Source organism: Larimichthys crocea, chromosome III (assembly GCF_000972845.2).
Source record: "Larimichthys crocea isolate SSNF chromosome III, L_crocea_2.0, whole genome shotgun sequence".
NCBI classification, from domain to species: domain Eukaryota; kingdom Metazoa; phylum Chordata; class Actinopteri; family Sciaenidae; genus Larimichthys; species Larimichthys crocea.
The window spans coordinates 16,747,474-16,762,565 of record NC_040013.1 but is presented as its reverse complement, the minus strand read 5'-3'; the positions used below and the strand labels follow the sequence as shown (position 1 = coordinate 16,762,565).

General features: G+C 40.4%; 2 protein-coding genes across 2 annotated transcripts; both read right to left on the bottom strand.

Annotated features, from left to right (window-relative positions):
• Positions 1–4,100: 4,100 nt before the first annotated feature.
• Positions 4,101–9,468, bottom strand: lrit2 (leucine-rich repeat, immunoglobulin-like and transmembrane domains 2). The gene is made up of 4 exons (XM_019267947.2): positions 9,302–9,468; positions 7,561–7,686; positions 6,520–7,310; positions 4,101–5,294 (listed from the first exon to the last, which is right to left on the bottom strand). Exons 1-4 carry the CDS (start codon positions 9,466–9,468, stop codon positions 4,474–4,476), a joined length of 1,905 nt encoding a protein of 634 aa, XP_019123492.2. The 3' UTR covers positions 4,101–4,473.
• lrit1a (leucine-rich repeat, immunoglobulin-like and transmembrane domains 1a) lies at positions 8,553–13,559 on the bottom strand. Its single transcript, XM_010745214.3, has 4 exons — positions 13,085–13,559; positions 12,182–12,642; positions 10,838–11,143; positions 8,553–10,539 (listed from the first exon to the last, which is right to left on the bottom strand). The coding sequence occupies exons 1-4, from the start codon at positions 13,204–13,206 to the stop codon at positions 9,473–9,475; spliced, it is 1,956 nt and encodes a 651-aa protein (XP_010743516.3). The 5' UTR covers positions 13,207–13,559; the 3' UTR covers positions 8,553–9,472.
• Between the last annotated feature and the right edge of the window lie 1,533 nt (positions 13,560–15,092).

The following is a 15,092-nucleotide window of genomic DNA, read 5'->3' as shown; positions in this document are numbered from 1 at the left end:
GTGAATGTGTGTGTGTGTGTGTGTGTGTTCTCAGAAAGATGAAATACACTGAAACAGCTAACGGCTTAATTCTTTGTGTCATTGTCTGTTTGTGTCACTTTCATGTGGTGTGAAAAACACTTCCTGTCATGTGTCTTATCATTCAGATGGTGTTTTTAATTCACAACAGTTCATTGTTTGTTTCTGGTTGAAGTTTCTGTCTCATATTGTAAGGGATAAAATCCACCTATTGAACTTTTTGTTGACACACTAGTGGCTTAAAGTTCCTCATCCCAGATCCCTTGCCAGGAATTAAGTCATTCAGATTTCAACAAGCGAGACTGTTTATTTGGGATCCAACCAAGCTCCTTACAAGAGATTTCATGACACTTGAACTAACTAAAGAGATCAGCGCATCACATTAGGAAGACATGTAATCCTACTGCGCAGGTGTAAGGCCCTGTGTTTTACAGCAGTCACGATATGTTTATTTAAACACAAAGGACTGCGTTTCCCCTGTTTCTACTGTACATGTGGTGGTTTATTTGTTTCAACTGGTGTCTCTTTTTTTTGTCAAAAAACTGTTGCTGTCAAAACTGTTGCTGTCATTTTATTACCAATAAAAGGACTTCATTTGTAATTTCAACAGTAGTGAAAGAAGTGTTTAGATAATTACTAAAGTAAGGGTAAAGTAAAAGTAGCAATTAGATGAATAGATCACAGTTGGATAAGAACTGTACTTATAGTAAAAAATACCAGAGGTATCAAAAGTTACTCACTGCATGTAGAGAGGCCCCTGTCAGTGTTTTAATATTACATCTTGAATTATATAACTACTGATGCATAAATGTAGTGGAGTAGAGGTAAATCAGTAACATAAAATGAAAATACAAGATGCTCAAAATTGTATTTGCTTGACTAAATATGCTTAGTTACTTCCCAACATTGATTTTTATGTTTAGATGAATGTGCAGTTGGATTATTGACAACAAATTAAGCCTTTTGAAACTCATTTTAGATTTGAACTCACCTTAGTCTGCACATTATCAGACCTATCTGAGGCCACGACCAACTACAACTGTCCAGGATTAGAACATGTCCTGGACTCAATCCACACTTTAGCCTTGAAGACTATGTAAAAGAGAGTGAGACAGGTTTGTTGTCATTAGCTTAAGACAAACACCTCCTTAATGAGTCTGAAAATATACTCTACTGCCCCCTACTGTATACAGAGAATACCAGAGGGACAGTGTTCCCAAATCCTGACTGTCAAAGCATGTGTTAAACTACTGGAAAACAAAACAGCAGCATATCCCAAACTACTAATATATCATGTATTAACAGGAATATGCATATTATGGGAGACAGAATGAGGTGTATAATGACAACTTCACAAAACGTTTCATCTGATACAAGGGCTTGATAAAAGCCCTTTTGCTCTACTTAGCTCCAATATCAATGTGAGTGTTACCAATTCTAAAGTTACACTGAATAACTCACTGGGTATTTGTGTAGACATCATGACCAAACATGTACACTATTTCAAAGTCCCATAAAACATGAAATGTGCAGATTACACTCTCTAATCCAAGGCCAACTTCATCTTTTTGCAATATTGTACCTTTGGTTAAAATCCAAAAGTCCTCTGGCCTGATCTAGTTTGGACTGACGAGATGTGTGTGACTGACATCAAACTTTCTGCAACCTCATCTTGGACATTTTACATAGTGATGATGACACAGAGCAGACTCTGTGGAAATCGCCTCCTAAATTCAGATCATACATACTGCACATATGTTTTCCCGCGATCATACATACTGCACATATGTTTTCCCGCAAATGCGCAATGTGCTGCCTTTTCAGGTTTGCAATCAGAGATTCTTGGGGAACTGCATTTCAATTTTAGGTCAAGATTGTCACACACATAAACTTAAAAACTCTCTCAGTTTTTACAAGTTGTTAATGCTCTGAAATAAAAAGAGGGAATATGAAGAGCAGCCCAAAAGATCATGCATTATGTCATGCAAAAGGCAGACAGGATTACTGAGCTATTTGATAGAGGATTATAGAGTAAAAGTTGCAAAGAGCATTGATGCTTTAGAATGAAAGGAAGCTATGCACATGGTTTGAAATCCTATGAAGCAGCTGGAGATCTTAAAGGCAAAGGAAATATCTGCTTTGCACATGGTTAACTGTGATCTTTGATCATTGCTGCATATGAGATCAGCAGCTGTGGCGATATGTAACTTCAAGTGAGGAGGAAAATAAGATAAGCCAAAATAAAGATGTGATTCATTTGTGTTCTATGCTGAATTAGCTGAAATTGAGTGTTCACAGAATTTGCACTGTTTTGTGTTGTGGATAAGGATTACAACAAAGAGCAGCCAGCACCAATCCGGCACTTTCAAATCATATAAACACATATGAACAAGCAAGAAAACATATGTGTCTTGGTCCAGAAAATGAGAGCTGCCAATCTCAACCAGTACATTTAAAATCCTGATCTTAAGTCAATAGAAGCGGGCCCCAGCAGAGATGAACTGATCTCCCTGCATCACAGATGACAACACATGGAGATGGAGGAGGGGGTCTTGTGTGATCTGATCATAAAGTGACGGCAGGAAGGGATATTGGAGAGGATGCCGGTGTTTGGGTATTATGTCAAATGAACAATGCCATTGGCTGAGGCATATCCGATGCACCATCTGTCTGGGCTGTGCAGCACAGATCATGTGTGACGCATGGCTGCTGTGTGGAGAAATGGGAGACAACTGTGACGTACATGTACAGTGAGCAGCAGAGAGGATTAGACATATGTTAATGGAAATCTACAGTTCACATGAAGAAATACGACTTCATCAGATGACTTCAGTCACTTCAGCAGTAACTAATAATAAATCCAGTCCTTGGTCTATAAAAAGGAGACTTCCTATTGTTGACAAATGTTTGTGTTATCTGTATGTACGTATTTTTGTAGATTATGTATGTAATTTTATTTGTATTCCTATATTTATTGTTATTGTTGTCGTTTTGTATTTTATCTTATCTTATTTTCATTTTTTTTTTGTGTGTGTGTGTTATCTGTAAATACTTTGCTTCAGCAGTTTGAGTCAGTCGAATGATGTCTTATTGGCACTATATTCTTTCTCAGTGTTTCCCCTGATAGTGTTCACCTGTTGAGCTGCAGTGGAGCTATAGTAACAAAAAGCAGGAATGATGTATTAAAAATATTTTGACTTTGCAAAATATTTATACATTTTATATTTATTTATCATATAAGTTATATAAAGTTAAGCATATTTTTCTTGCCATGAACAAGGACTGTGGATTTTATCCTCCATCACTTAAGTTAGGAAGAAATCTCATAATGACCATGAATGAACGAATGAATGAAATGAACATGATGTACAATTACAGAAAGCAAAACCTATTTCAGTGTTTCATATTGTTTCATCTGCCTCTTGATTTAAAACAGACTTGAGAAACTGTGAACCTGTCCTTTAACCTTTGCCATTCACTTGCCAACCTGAAAATAAAAAGATTCACATTAAGTACACAGTTCAATTAACAAAACAATTTAATTCAATTACCTGGTAACCACGAGCTACATAAAAGAGACAACAAATTAAGGTTGTCACTTTGTTTGACATTTTTGTCACCCCTTTAAAAGAAATACGCCGAGGGGAAAATTAGCATCTAGTGGTGTAGTTACTGATTGCAACCCACTTGTGTCATCATCTCCTTTCTAGCATAAAGGAGAAACTGTGGTCGCCACAAAATGTGCATAAAACAAGACAGCTCCTATTCAGGGCCAATGTTTGGTTTGTCCGTTCTGGGTTACTGTAGAAACACTGGAGGCGGTTCAACATGGAAGATTCTTATTTTCAGGTGTTGATTCTATTTATCCAAATCCACTGATATGTGCACTTTTAAAGAGGAATACAATAACTAAACATATATCAATTACGTACTGTATACTAGTTTAACGTTATCAGTTGATATTTAATGAAGACATTGTCTACTGACACAGTGCACAATCACTTCATTATTCCAAATAATCACCATCTGGTTTATGGGATTTACTTGGTCAACATACAGTATTATTATAGTGGCAGTAAAAATATGTCAACTGAATTTATGGTTGAGCCAAAGAGGTACACCAAAATGAAATCAGTCAGAACACAAATAGAGAATTACATACAAATAAAGCAGAAGATAAGTGAGCATGTACGACTGAAAGACTCATCAGCAGTAAATGTGAGTATTCCTCTATTTAAATCGATCACAAAGGCTTTATCCGAAGCAGCAATTTAAAATATGTGATCATTGACATTATCATGACAACAAGACAAACATGTCATCATTCAGACAGAAAGAAACTGCATCTTTTCTCTACAGTGGTGCAGGTCCTTGAATTACACTCTTGACATAACAGTCAGCATTCACGTCTGTGCAACAAACTCCTCGGCCTAGAACAGAGGAAAAGATAACAACTTAATATAGTTCAGCCGTGGGTCTGTTGTTGTCAACCTTGAACTTGTGCAGTCTGTCATCTGACCTCCTCCTCACTTTCCTGTCTTCACTGGAATCTTTATTAACCAGGCCCTCATCACTGGCAGCCTGTAGGCTGTCAAAGGTGCCTTGCCTCTCCCGCTCTATCCCTGGCGAGCTGTTTCCTCTCTGTCGGTTCTTCCAGGACTCCATGATACCCTCCAGGCAGGCGAACTTAGTGTCAGTGGTGCAGGCATACATACCTATAGGTACAGCCAGCACCATGGCTAAAACTATCACTATTATATGAATCAGTTTCTGCCTTTGTTCCATCTCAGTAATGTCACTTCCTGTCACAAACACAATGCACTGTCCAGTACGTGGTGTCTGGTTCTTAAGAGTTACACAGATTTCATATTTGGTAGCAGGCATCAGGTCAGAGACAGAATAAGAGTGAATCCCAGGGCCGATGTAGATCATTTCTTTCTTATCAGTGCCGGCAAGGCCTAAGTGGATTGTGAACCAGGTTTCAGCAGGACGGTCCAAGGTAGCGTACCACTCAATGGAGATGCCGTGTACTGTCTGTTTGGCAATGCGGATGTCAATGTAGACGTTTTCATCAACAGCAGCAGGTGGATGAGCCGGGATGCCAGGGAGTGATGGGTAGGAGTCGCCAGAAGAGAGGACGTCCAGGAGGATGCCGACAGAGGCGTTTCCAATGAAGTTGATAGCAGTGCAGGTGTAGAGACCACGGTCAGCTGCACGGAGAGATGGGATCACCAAGAGGGATCTGATGGTGTCTTCATCCACTCTTTCCTGAGACTCTGACAGAAAAACAAGGAAAGCCAATGTTATTTTATAAACAAATAAAATGTAGAGCAACAATTGTTTTTTTATTGTCCATTAATTTTCCAATTATTAAAATTATTGTTTGATCAATAAAATGTCATACAGTGAAAAATGCTCACCACAACATATGTAAATCTAAGGTGATGTGATAAACACATATTTAGACCCTTTGGCTATCGTTAATAGCCATTAAAGCCATTACTTACAAGGAGACGTTGTATATGTAATAATGTGTGTAAAAGATATACTAAAGTAGTGGCTATATTAATGCTTAATAACTCAATTTTGTAATTTTAGACACCCGGGTAAAGATTAATTCAATTCAGTACTTCATACATGAGGTATAAGCAATTTCTAAGAAAAATATTCTGGGTTGCCATAACTCATATAACTCTTTAATTCTGAAGAACAACTGCAGAGCATGCAGAACAAAAAGCATGCATTAATGACAGAGGACATGTAATACATTACTTTATAAATCTTTTAATTAAATGAAAATGACTTACTATTTTTTGTTGTGGGGTTTTTAGACTGTGAGAACTCCTTTATTAATCACATATTAATACTTCTAACTGTAGAGTTGATCACTTATTAGCAAGGTAGACACCCATTACGCTTTATTAATAATTTTATTAATAACTATTATTGACTCATCAGCAACCAAAAGGTTGTTCTTATTAATGGCTTGTCCATTAACCAGTACATGTCAAAATATAACCATTATAAAGGGTTATTTGAAAGTATAGTGTGGATTTTGGTCTTACTTATTATTATGACTACTTTTACTTCTTGGGTAAGTATACATGTGTATATAAGTACTTTTACTTGAGTAAAAGCGTCTTTGTTTCTACCAAAAGTAGCAGATGAAGGGATAGTGATAGCAGTTTAGTGAGAACAACCACAGCCTGTTATTAGTTTATGATGGACTGGTTACTTGCATTCATGATCTGCAGTAAACGCTCCACTCTGAAGGTTAAGTCTAATGACACAGATGTTTATTTAATTACGCAGTAGACCAACACGGCTGACATTAGGTACGCTATAATCTTAATCAACACTGATGATGTTGTGTAGATTGAGAGCATCAGTGGTGATTATGTCGCCAATATTCAGATTTAACCATCACTATTTAAGTATCTAATTCACCACAAGATATCACTCGAGCTTTGTGTGTGAATAACACTTTCTGGACACTCTTACCATGAAATCCTCTGATTATCTTTAGACCATATGTCCACCACACTGCGGGGTCTGGCCTGGCCTTAGCGAGGCAGCGGAGGGTGATGTTCGCGCCCTGGGGCAGGCTGATGTTGGAGGACTGGGTGGTGACGACGGGACTCATGCACGCCAGCAGCTCTACCTCATGGAAGAACTTGCCCGCCCTAGAGCCCGGCCCTGAGCAGGTCAAGTAGGAGTTCATCAGTATAATCGGGGGGCTTAGGGACCTGATGAACTCCACGAAACCTTTCAGGCGGCAGTCGCAGAGCCAGGCGTTGTCGTGGAGCGCCAGGACGACGTTCGACTCGAAAGCAGTCGCATCTTGCTCCTCCATGCTCTGCAGTTTTTGGTAGAGAGGCCAATTTTGGAAGACTTCCTTCGATATGACCGTAAGCCGATTGAAGGATAAGTCTAAGTAAGTCAGACCTGGCAAAAATTTTAACGCATGCTCCGGAAGGACGTCCAGCTGGTTGTGCTTCAGGTCCAGGATCTTTAGGGCCGGCGTGTCCTCGAACGCTGTCCATGGTACTGACCGGAGCTTGTTCCCCTGCAGACGGAGCTCGGTTAAGTTCCCCAAACCCTCCAGACCCTTTGAGTTTATCACTGTGATATCATTAAAGTTCAACCACAAGTTCTCCAAGGCAGGTGTTTGTGAGAAAGCCCCTCTGGGTATTTCTGTGAAGTGAGATTTTTCTATGCGTATTTTGGTCATATCATCTGAAAGGTTCTCTGGTATGGCCCCAAACGCACTCTCCTCCATACAAACAAGCGACCTGTGATTTAAGTCAAGAGATCATTTGGTTACAGTCTAAGCCTGATGCAACACAAACACAATTCATTGGGAACAATAATTAGAGTTAGACCTCAATTGAGCCTATAGAGGTAGTCTTGTTTGACTTTTTGAGTCAATATAAACTATGCAATTTCCATATAACAATATATCTTTAATACATCTACCATTACCCAGTGGCACAGTTACAAAGGTTAAAAATACCTCCTGCACTACATGAAACCAGGTCTTACCTTCCATGACGTTCTTCCACACAGCTGCACCCGTGTAAACATTGAGAAAACGTTTCATACGCCTGGGTGTTGAACAAAACTATAACTAGCAGGTAACAAATTATGTCCATAGTCCGCGAAAATTCCCTAAAAAGTTGGGGCTACATTCGTGCTCAAGACATGAGCAGCGTGGCAGACGAGAGAAGCTTATTAAACTTAATCCCTGACGTACCGGCCTACAGAACAAGTGGCATCTAATTCCTGGGAAAGACACATGATTAACACGTGACAGTCAGTGTCAGGAGGTCTGAACCAAGTCAGTGCCACTTTCTAATAAGTCAACCTTTATTTTGTTGTTGTAACTAATGTGTCTAATAATTCACTAATGATTTATGGGCTGCTTATAAGCCATTCATCAAAGATTTGTGAAAAATCCTTCTGATTGGCATTTACCCTTTCTATTTAACAATACTGTATTATAAAAGCTGGCAAGCAGTTAATACTTACAAGTTAATAATTTGCGCATAAATTAATTTTGTTTTGTTTGTTGTTGTTTTTTAGAAAATTGGTGCATCAGAGGATTGTTTGATTACTGATTAATTAAAGAGCTAAAAAAGATTAATATCCTGCTGCCAGATGAACTTTTCACAATTAGACTAAATCTGTTTTTATTACTGGCTTATAACTGATTTATAAAGCATTAGTAGATACTTTCTTGATATTAATAAAGCCATTATAACTTAAAGACCCTATGTAAAGGGTGACTTATCACAAAGTGGAAATTTTACGTGTTAGGCCACCTGAGATTGACTGAAAATAAAGAATAAAATATAATCTGTGTCACCCTTTTTAAATCTTTGCTTAACAGAAACCCAGTGTGAAAACTGATAAATATGGTGAGGTGAAAGTACAGATATAAGAACACACAATACTGCTAACTGGATATGTATATATAAAAGTTTATTTAACTATATCGCAATTATATCAACAGAGTTAATAGATCTACATTTTAATGGGGTGATGATGCCTCTACGTGGCACAAAACAGGTACATAGAGATATTTCCGTGTGTGTCTCATTGCTGGGAATAGAAATTTTTAACATTTTGCATCATTTCCACCCTATTTACAAAGAGTCATAGTTCAGCCCTTTTTGTACTTCTCACCAGCTCCAGCTTTTCTCCACTCACCAGTACTGAACCATGCCTATGTGTATATCTTCTGTGAGGACCTATGACAGATATATACAGAGGCACAGGCTTAACTGTAAATGTACATCATGCAGTAAAGTATATACACATACATATATATGATATAAACAATGGAGTATCAGCCGTTGAGTTCCCTTTAAGTCAGGTTGGATTGCAGAGGTTTCTTAACTGGGCCATGCAAGTTAAATGAAATATAAATGACAGGGATTGTAACGTTCTTTCAACTTTTGACATGTTTTCTCTGACAGGCTTACTGATAAAAGAGCACACTCTTTTATCTGAATGTTGTCCTACATGGATAGGTACGGTGTATGACAGTCCATCTGCAAGAAACATAATTATATTCTGCAATCAAGTCTGAAAAAGACAAGTTAATTAAAATGTTAAATATTCTCTAAACTGATATTTCCATTATAGTGCAGCGTGCAAAAGTCCTTTGATAGAAGTTGGCTCTCTGTGGAGGTGGAGTTGGTGGCGTGACCCAGCGGGGAGGGACCGGTGCTGTGGAATCCCATGGTGTGGGTGTATGGGAGCGTGTGGGGGGAGGACTGACCTCTGGATGTTGCTGAGGGTGAGAGAATGGGTAGTGTTGGGGATATGGATGTGGGTGGAGATGGGGGTTGGGTTGTTGATGGGTATGTGAATGGGTACTGTGGTTCGGATTGGGACATGGGTGAGTGCGAGGGAGATGGCGTGGAGCAGGAGCTGGAGCTGGAGCATGATGTCAGCAGAAGTACTCGTTAGGCTGTCCCTCTATCTTAGCTGTGGCTTCAGAGTCCAGGCTGGAGCGGGCTGACAGCAACCTGTTGGACTCCTCTGGGTTCACTCTGTTCAAATACTCTCCCTCAAGCCCTTTGGCCTTCGTGGCAGGAGACAGTGTTTCAAAGGTCACATAGGAATCTTGGATATCCTTGGATTTCTTTCCCCAGTACTTCTGAATGCGTCTCTTCAGTGCCCCACAGCACACAATTACAGTGAGTGGGACAGCGATGATACAGGCCACTGTGATCACAATCACATTTATCAGCCTCTGGGTGCCAGTGGCACTAGCTGCTTCATCAGTGGAAAATATGACACACTGCTCCTTCTTGGGGATAAGCCCCCTTACACACACACATGCAATATACTTGGTCCTGGGCACAAGCCCTTCAATTGTTACACGGTTCTGCCCCGCCCCGACATTGATCTTCCTCATGTCCCTCTCACCAAACACAGCATACAGCACACTAAATGCTGTTGTGTTCTTGGCTTTAGGGGCTCTCCAGTTAAGAGAAATTGTATTGTCTGTGTCCCCCACCACCTTTACTGAGCGCACCACCCTGTCTGGGTCCTGTTGCAGCGACGAGGTGTTGGCCGCCAGGTTGCTTAGATTAGTCTTCTCCAGATCTAGTAGCGTGTCTGGGTTGGAAGAGGTGGCAGGCCCAGGAGTGGCTCTGTCAGTCAGGCTGTAACTATCTAATTCAAGATCAGGACTAAGACCAGGTGGAAGGCCTGGATCCAAGGCAGGCGGGGATGAAGGGCTTGAAGTGGGAACCACATACTTGGCCACCAGTTTCTCCTGGTAGGCAGCTTTGCCCATCTGGTTGGGTTTTTTGACTTTGGCTTTGTTGTCGCTGCTAGTTTGGTTCCCTTCTGGTTTTGGTGAGTTAGACACAATGAGAGAAATGACAGCTTCAGCATTCCCCACGTAGTTAGTGGCTTTGCAGATGTATTTTCCTGAATCACGATAGGAGACTGCTGGGACACTGAGGATGGACCAGGTGATTCCCTCCTTTGAGGTTTCCTGCTGGACTGTGGTAGCAGAGAAGGGAGAACATGGAGAAAGGACAACATGAAAAAGACAATAAAAATATGATGTGACATCTGAGAAATGTCCCCTTTCATAAATGCAAAAAGAACCAAAGAACCACCAAGAAGGTAATTGTGTTGCATAACTCACTGCTGCAGCTGTCAATCAGACTTACAACCTTACTATCTCCACTGGTAGCTCTTTGTTTAATTAACCGCAGCACTACAGTGCAGACAAAAGCATCTTATCTCAGACACAACACAGAGAAAGACCCTGACGTTTAAAGACCTACAGACTCACCTGTTCCATTTAGGACTCGTCCATCTGCCCTGCACCATGTCAAGTCTGGGATGGGGACTCCAATGGTCCCGCAGCGGAGGAGAACATTGTTCCCAACAGCACTCCGGACTCGTGCCACAGCTGTGTGGATCTGTGGGAGCTGACAGCGTCGCAACTCTGCATCACTAAACAAGACCCCTGATACACTTTCTGGAGCTGAACACCGGAGCCTTGTGTCAATGAATGCCACTGAAAGAGTTGGGAACTTCTGGAACTGGACGAGGTCGTAGAGCCGACAGTCACACACCCAGGGGTTGTCATGGAGACCTGAGGGTGAGGGTACAAGTGAGGCTACAGGACGAAGACAAGTGTCCAGCTGTGTGCAAAGTGATAGACCAGCCTGCAGATGGCTGGTGTGGATGTTAGCATGTTAATCCTGTAAGAGGATTAACATTTAATTCATAAACTACATCAGGACCATGACTATGGCAATGATGGCAATGATGGCAATGATGGCGATGATGACGATGATGATGATGGTCTAGTGATCAAGGTCAGATTTCGCTATCATTTCACACTGCTGTCCTTGACCAAACAAAGCACCAGAATCTAGAGCTGAACTTAGAAGGTCACTCCACTGTTCAGAGTCTGTGGATGAGATCAGAAGATGACAGAGTGGAAAATTAACTTTGTATTTCTATTTGTATTGTGAACATGCAGTAGGCAATGACATGTGCATTGTTCTAAATTTGAAGGCAAAATACTTAAACCATGTCCTTGTCCTTGGAGAACGGGCAGACATATCATATATAAGCATAAAAGTCATTCCAAAAGTAGAATTTTGGCATTTGCCTGAAAGGCATGTATTCTCAATTAAGCAAGTTTGGGTGCAAAGAGTTTTAACAAATTAATAAAAAAATGTGGAGTAAGTATTTGTCAACAATTATGAAACTATGCATTGCCCACTCATACCCAAGTGTGCCTACAGATAGAGTTATAGTTGTTGACAAATACATTAGTAAACACTTATATCTGCTGAGAACTACATTATAGTATAAACCATTTAATGAGTTCATACAGCCTAGACCCTAATAAAAGATGCTAAAGATCTTACGTCGTTTTTAAAAGCACGTTACGTGTTTAAATATACATGGGGATATAATAAATGACCTTAATGGCACACATCAAATGATGTGTTGCTTAGCAACTGATTGTCCAGCTGCTGTTAAAGTATGTTGCTTGGCACAAAATTGATCAACATGCTTGCTTTTACGCACAGGGTTTTGGGGTAAGTAGACATAAACCACGACCTGGAGGTTTGGGTGGAAGGAGGTTTTTGGACCCCAGGGTGCCACTGTCCCTTACCAAGTATCATTTTGGAGCTCTCTGGCCCTTGCGCAGGTTTTGCCGCCAGCCAGGTGGAGAGCACCTCTGCCGGCAGGGTCAGCAGGCTGTTACTGGACAGATCCAGGTAGGTGAGGTTCTTGATGTAAGTGGTAGCCTCCGGTGGCAGCGAGGTGAGCTGGTTGTTGTGCAAATCGAGAAGTCTGAGACTGGGCATATCCATGAGGGATTCCCAGGGAAAGGCGGTGAGGGCATTCCCATCCAACCGAAGCTCCTCCAGGTTGAACAGGCCCCGAAAACTGTCTGGGTTCAAGGCGGAGAGCGTGTTGAAAGACATCCACAGGAATTCCAGACTGGAGAGGTAGCTGAAGGCTTCGCTTGGTAACCGCTGGATGGCCGTCTTTTCAATCCGGAGCTTGGATGTGTCAACAGGGAACCCGACAGGCACAACAGATGTGTCGGGATCATTGCAAATCACGCTCCTAAAGGGAAGATGAGGGAATTTGTGTTCACTTCCAAATCATCCTTCACAAATTACGCATTTAGGGACTTATTTAGACGTAACAAATAACAATATAGATCAAAATGCAATAATCAATTAGATATCAGCACTACAGATGTTTAAATAAGTGTTGAAGTCTAAGGGATAATACAGAAAACGTGGTTCACAAGCAGAAAAATGCTCAAAATAGTCTTTTCCCAATCCATCCATGGGGTTGAAAGTGCTTTTGAGAGTTAATCCTGCATTAAATAAAATTGGACATGCACTCCCTGAATTATTTTTTGTACACGTGTTCACCTCTATACAAACATCTGTCCTTATATGAGGACAAGACCTGTCCGGCTAAAAAGATGCGTATGTGCGCACAAACCAGAACACACAGTGTTTCTCATATAAAGTTTTTACTTGGACATCCTCCTTACCTGGCCTTTGATCCATCACTCAGGTTGTGGTAAAAACAGCTGCACTGCGACGGGCAAGAGCTCACTGGGGAGACAAGTTCACCTGCGGCCACATAGAGCCCCAGGAGCAGGATGAGGAACATTTTGGCGCACTTTTACGCATACGCAGCTTGCCTACATGTGCCCAGTTTGCGCCCAAACAGACTTGCCTTTTTCTCTCATTTACAGCAATATCAGCATGGCTTTGTCCCACCGCTTCGCTGTCCCATAGTGATCCGACTGCTATGAGTCCCGAGATAAAAAGGATAAGGATTAGCGAAAGGACTGGCGTTCTTTTCATTTGGATGCGTATTGCATCCCGGAATCCGATAGGCTGCGCAGAGAGGTCCGTATTTATTATCATAGAAAACACTTCCGAAATGGTCATAATCCATTATGATGTTTGGATTTTTTTTTCTTTCCCTCAAATGTAGCTTGTTCATTTGAGCTCTGTCGTGACGGGCAATCTGTAAGTAGACAGCACTACCCACAAGGTGGCCTCTATTCCATGGCCTGAGGTTCCTACCATGGAACCTGCTCACTCAAAAAATGTTCACTTAACATTTTCTTTAATCTGTCACCCCTTTTTTATTTGATTACCTCAAATTAGTATCACAACACAACAAACATCATGGCAGTTAGAAAGCAGATAAAGAGACTTTAAACAAAACGGCAACAAATTCATGCAAAATAACAGAAGAGAAACTGAACCACTGAGAAATTTGCAACAGTTATTTAAATAATTTGACTGCACACTGTCTCTTTTCATTTATGTACTGTCACATGAATTACACGTGTAGATATTACATCAGAAGCAAGCAAACAGCTCTACAGTAGTAGTATTTTCTATGCCAACAAAACGACTAAAATAGAAAGGAATGTATGTTAAACCAGTTTGAATGAATTGCCTCATGTCAGCAACCCATTTAAAGTCCCACACTAGGGGAAATACCTCTAATTATAGAGCTTTGGTTTTGCAATGTAAGTGTAATGAGTTACTTGGCACATGTCCATAGTGTTTTCTTGTACTAAATCTGGCCAAAAGAGATGACGAAACACAGGCCTTTAATGTGTTTTACTTGGCAGCAAGAACACACTTTACATTTGACCCACATTTAAGACGCAGAGCCTGCTCAGTGGTTTTAGGACATGAGATTAATAACACCTAAATATAGACAATAGTTACTGTTTTTAGTAGCATCTATATCTCTTATACATGTGTCCTATGCCACATACTGATGGTTTTCCTACTTGCCTTTTTCATTTCAGTTTTGTTGCGCTTGTTAACCTTTTGGTTTGGTTTGGTTTGGTTTTGCCTGCACCTTATTGAGGTGCAAGTTTATCACTATTACTATTATTATTTTACTACTGTACTGTCTCTATTGCCCATTAATGAGTCATATTTTTTGGTTGTAACTTGTATTCTTGTTCAAATAAAAACATTTGATCACAAAAAAAAGAAAAAAGATATGCAATGTCATTCTTAGTGTGCAAAAAGAAACAAACACGTGTGTCACAATGATCCCACATAAGCCCACATATGTAAGTTTAGTAGTTTTTAACATGACCTGATACACAGGTTCTTGAATAATAAGATTTTGCATTAAATGAGTTATTTTCAACACTTTACACATTGTCAGATATATTTTCCTTTTATAAGAGTCCTGATCTTATAATCCTGAGACTGAACAGCCAGACAATGTCAGGCTTGTGTCCCCTCTTAACCCTATGGCATGAAAAGCTGGACACAATGCTCCAGCTGAAACATGTTGAATCTGTCTTAGGCTGGGAATGATGGCCGGATTTCATGTTATTTACACAGCTCAGGCTGACTTGAAACAGGCGTTTATTGTACATGAATCAAGCTCATGCTTTAGCTAAATATCACAGACGTCTAACAATAATGGGATTGTTCTTGTTACTGACATTGTCACCACAAATCCTCAAAAAATGAGTATGCAATAATGAATAGAAATGACACATCATCATC

What these genes read in the sequence shown, in the direction of transcription:
- lrit2 (XM_019267947.2), bottom strand. Translation starts at nt 9,468, where the DNA reads ATGCTCCAGCTCCAGCTCCTGCTCCACGCCATCTCCCTCGCACTCACC. An exon ending in ACCCTCAGCAACATCCAGAG is followed by an intron (nt 7,687 to 9,301) that starts GTCAGTCCTCCC and finishes CCAACTTTTTAG; the next exon opens with GGAATTTTCGCGGACTATGG. An exon ending in GATAATCAGAGGATTTCATG is followed by an intron (nt 5,295 to 6,519) that starts GTAAGAGTGTCC and finishes TTTTTCTGTCAG; the next exon opens with AGTCTCAGGAAAGAGTGGAT.
- lrit1a (XM_010745214.3), bottom strand. Translation starts at nt 13,206, where the DNA reads ATGTTCCTCATCCTGCTCCTGGGGCTCTATGTGGCCGCAGGTGAACTT. An exon ending in AGTGATGGATCAAAGGCCAG is followed by an intron (nt 12,643 to 13,084) that starts GTAAGGAGGATG and finishes TCTTCCCTTTAG; the next exon opens with GAGCGTGATTTGCAATGATC. An exon ending in ACGAGTCCTAAATGGAACAG is followed by an intron (nt 10,540 to 10,837) that starts GTGAGTCTGTAG and finishes CTGCTACCACAG; the next exon opens with TCCAGCAGGAAACCTCAAAG.